The sequence below is a fragment of the Procambarus clarkii genome, chromosome 56 (assembly GCF_040958095.1).
Source record: "Procambarus clarkii isolate CNS0578487 chromosome 56, FALCON_Pclarkii_2.0, whole genome shotgun sequence".
NCBI classification, from domain to species: domain Eukaryota; kingdom Metazoa; phylum Arthropoda; class Malacostraca; order Decapoda; family Cambaridae; genus Procambarus; species Procambarus clarkii.
In genome coordinates, this window is record NC_091205.1 from 33,733,125 (window position 1) to 33,736,840 (window position 3,716).

The window sequence follows — 3,716 nt, forward strand, 5'->3', positions numbered from 1 at the left end:
AGTATCAAAATATTACTAAATTTGAAATTTTTTACCTAAGATCACACAACATGAAAAACGTGAAAAAGTCAATAAATCACCAAATTCGATGATTTTTACTTCAAATCAAATAGCGAGGTTTGGTGTTATTTCGATCATTTAAAAGGATATGAAGATGTTGTTTCCAACACAAATGATAAAAAATCAATGTGTTTTCATTAGAAATAACTAAAATGTTCCTGATTTTCACTTTATATTATCGCAAGAATAAGTACACGTAAAACCGCTCTATCTTGCTGAAACGTCGAAATATGCAATAACAACAAAATTTCTCTCGTAATCAATATCTTACTACTTATTTTAACGAGGTACATATGGTTGATTGAAAATAAAGTATTTAAGGTTAATTTCATATCAATTACGTGTTTGCAGCATCTTTATCATATACTAGTAGTACCCGCCACGCGTTGCTGTGGCTCAGTCCGGTTAAACGGAAAAAAGGAAAGAGAAAGCGTACGTTTCTAATAAGTTTGATTTCACAATTCTTGTGGGTATACAATATTTTTTGTTGTTCAAATGTCTGTGGAGATATAGAGATTGTCTGGTTTGCCAATTCTAGAACAAGCAACATATAATTGTCCATGTGAGAAGCAATCCGTGTCTAGATATAAACTGTGCAATTCTAAAGATTGGCCCGGAACTTTGTTGATGGTAATTACAAACGCCAATCAAATTTGAAATTACAATCTCTTAAATTGATATGGCATATCTGTTGGGATCATAGGAATGCGAGGAATAAGGACATCTTCACCTGTGAAAGATCCTGTCAAGATTGTGGCTTCTACGACGTTGTTGATTTTTTTTACTGCAAAGCGCGTGGCATGGCAAAGTTTTGGCTGGTTGATATTTCGCAACATGATAATTGGCACGCCGATTTTCAATTGATGTACGTGCGATGGTATCCCTGGCAGATCGAGTGAATGCAAAAATTCTGTTGGATAATTAACCGCTTCATCTGCTTCTTCAACAGTGTCGACGGACTTGTATGTGACTGCCTTGCTTTGAATGTTAGACTGAACAATATTGATAAGTTCGTAGACGTCCTTGATCTTGGCCGCAAGAAGAGCTCGTTCATTCTGCCAATCGTGATTCTTATAATTGGTTTGAATATTGGGAAATACTTTATCAAAAAAATCTTCTTTTCATGTCACTAAATTGTAGAAGTTATGAGGCCATTAAATTCGTCCTGAGGTAAGATCAACTGGCACGTTTCCGTTCTCAATTTCCAGAAATTGATGTGAGAATATTCCAGTTGATGGATTGTTTTTCTGCTAGACACGCATATTTGTTGTTCATTTTAACGTCTTTACGTGGCGCCACGAAGTAGAGTATTTCAGGCAAGCATTTATTTCGTCCGCTGGTGACGATCGAGGAATTACAGGTAATGTTAGCCTGAAATCTCCTTCAAGCAATATTAATGAGTTCCCAAATAGTCTGATGTTTCCACGCAACTCTTGCAATGATGATCAAGAGTCTCGAAAGATTTTTTGTGGGCCATTGTGCAGTCATCCCAAACAGTAAGTTTACATTTGTGCAATGCTTTTCCAATGCCGGATGCTTTGGAAATGTTGCTCGTGGGAGTTTCAACGAATTGCATGTTCAATGGCAATTTCATAGCCGAAGTAGCAGTTCTTTCACCTGGTAGCAATGTCGCAGCTATTCCGGACGATGCAAGAGCTAAGGTTATGTCATTTTGGTATCGAAATGCTGCCAGAATCAATCTAATTAGGAAGGTTTTACAGTTCCTCTTGGCGCATCTTAAAAGATTTCTCCAAACCCGTTATTGCCAGTTTGAATTATTTGAATGTAAATGCCTTTTCGCTTAAGCGTTAGCTTAGGAATGTTTGACTGCACATACAACAACTGATCACCCGTGTTGTAATTTTGTTCACGACACAATTATACATCGAACGAAGCAGCAGCAGATTGTTTCGGTGATGGCATTTCCAATTTTGTTAGAACTTTGTTCGCGATTTCTAAACACAAATCTTCAGTCATTATCAACGCTTCGTTGAAGATTTCTGATGTTGAATCTATGTTCATATTTGAATTTTCCTTGCTTATTCGACGGATAATATCTTCAGCCATGTGCGATTTATATTTCTCCCATAACTCTGAATGAGACGAATGAGTGCAGGTGGTCAATATGATTGCAAACAATGCTCGAATTTGATTTGGATGTGACGTGTTGGACGCGTCATTAATTCATACATCCCAGTGTCGGCCGTTCTCCAATAAATTAAGAGCTTGACATGCACTACGGAAAGTGGCATAAGTTATACCCTTGACAAACCTCAATGGCTGGAAAGACGTTGGACCGGGCACGTTTAATACAGCATACGAAGAAAGAGCATTCATCTTGATTGGTATGCACGGTATGCAGTCTGCCTGTCGTAGTTTATTTGAATATGCCAGGTTGTCCGTCGACTCGCTCTCCTTGTTTGCGTCGTTCAAATTATTTTCTACTCGAATTCTATGTGTAATGCATTGGCACTTCCGAATACAGCAGTGTTTTCGCAAACGCATCATTTTGACATAACGTGAAGAAGGCAGTTAACGTTGTAGCCGGTGAATTCATGTCTGTTTGTTGCGCATTTGCAGCTGTGAAATAAACGTGTTGTCCATTTTCTTGTTTTCAAAAAAAAAAAAAAACTAACGAAATATATAAATTCAAACGCAGATCAATCGACACAGCTCAAATTCACCACCAATTGCACTGAAAATAAGAACAGTTAAAAAAAAGGAAAAAAAAGTGAAAAAAGAAACAAATAAGCTATACCAACGAAATGAATTGTATGGTAAACAACACAGCTCAGTTCCAACGCAACGTCACACAAAACAATTAAATCAAAATGAAAATAAATAAATATCTTTGAAAATTCAATTTATCAATGCAATCGGGAACATTGAAATGTAATCGTAACATATTTTGTATATCGTATGTTGCTCTAAAAGATACGTATGTTGTTTTTCAAAAAACGCATGTTTTCACCTGTCACAGGTGTGACATCTGTATAGTATGTATATAAAAACACGCACGAATTCGAATGGAACGTTGTGCCGAAATCTCAAAGCAGTCAGTGAAGAACTTTCGAAGATTACAATGTGTGTTGCTCTTACGTCCTACAGATGGCGCGGTTTAAAAAAAAAAACATGGTTTTTCCGGTCATAAGTGAGGCATGGATATAGTAGGTATATAAGAACACTCGCCTATTCGAATGCAATGTGGTGTCAAATTTTAAAAGCAATCGGTAAAGAGGTTTCGAAGATTTCCCTGACATAAAAAACACACGAAAAACACAACTTAAAAAAAAAAAGGTATTTCCCGTGAACGACGTGACATGTATATAGTATGTGTATAAAATCCCGCTCGGATGCGATTGGAAGGTTGTGTCAAAATTTAAAGGGAATCGGTGAAGAACTGGTTGCTCCTGAGCTACCGTGCAGTGAGGACGTGTCGCCTGCTGCTCCGGTGGCTTGAGTCGGTTCTCACTACGTGAAGAGAGCCATGGGGAAGGCTCAGCGCAAGAGGGAATGGAAGCAGCTTTCGGACGAGGAAGGACGGTGGACCGATGTGCAGCAGGCCCCAAAGAAAACTGCTATCGAGGCTTTACCACTTGCTTCTACCAGCAAGTCAGCGGACGTACTGGACCTAGAGAGGACAGCGTCAGTCACAC

At 38.3% G+C, this 3,716-nt stretch overlaps 1 protein-coding gene across 1 annotated transcript; it reads right to left on the reverse strand.

Moving 5' to 3' along the window:
- Positions 1-719: 719 nt before the first annotated feature.
- LOC138353261 (uncharacterized) lies at positions 720-2,397 on the reverse strand. The gene is made up of 2 exons (XM_069306153.1): positions 2,251-2,397; positions 720-1,115 (listed from the first exon to the last, which is right to left on the reverse strand). Exons 1-2 carry the CDS (start codon positions 2,395-2,397, stop codon positions 720-722), a joined length of 543 nt encoding a protein of 180 aa, XP_069162254.1.
- Positions 2,398-3,716: the final 1,319 nt, after the last annotated feature.

What these genes read in the sequence shown, in the direction of transcription:
- LOC138353261 (XM_069306153.1), bottom strand. Translation starts at nt 2,397, where the DNA reads ATGAATGCTCTTTCTTCGTATGCTGTATTAAACGTGCCCGGTCCAACG. An exon ending in AGAACGGCCGACACTGGGAT is followed by an intron (nt 1,116 to 2,250) that starts GTATGAATTAAT and finishes CACGATTGGCAG; the next exon opens with AATGAACGAGCTCTTCTTGC.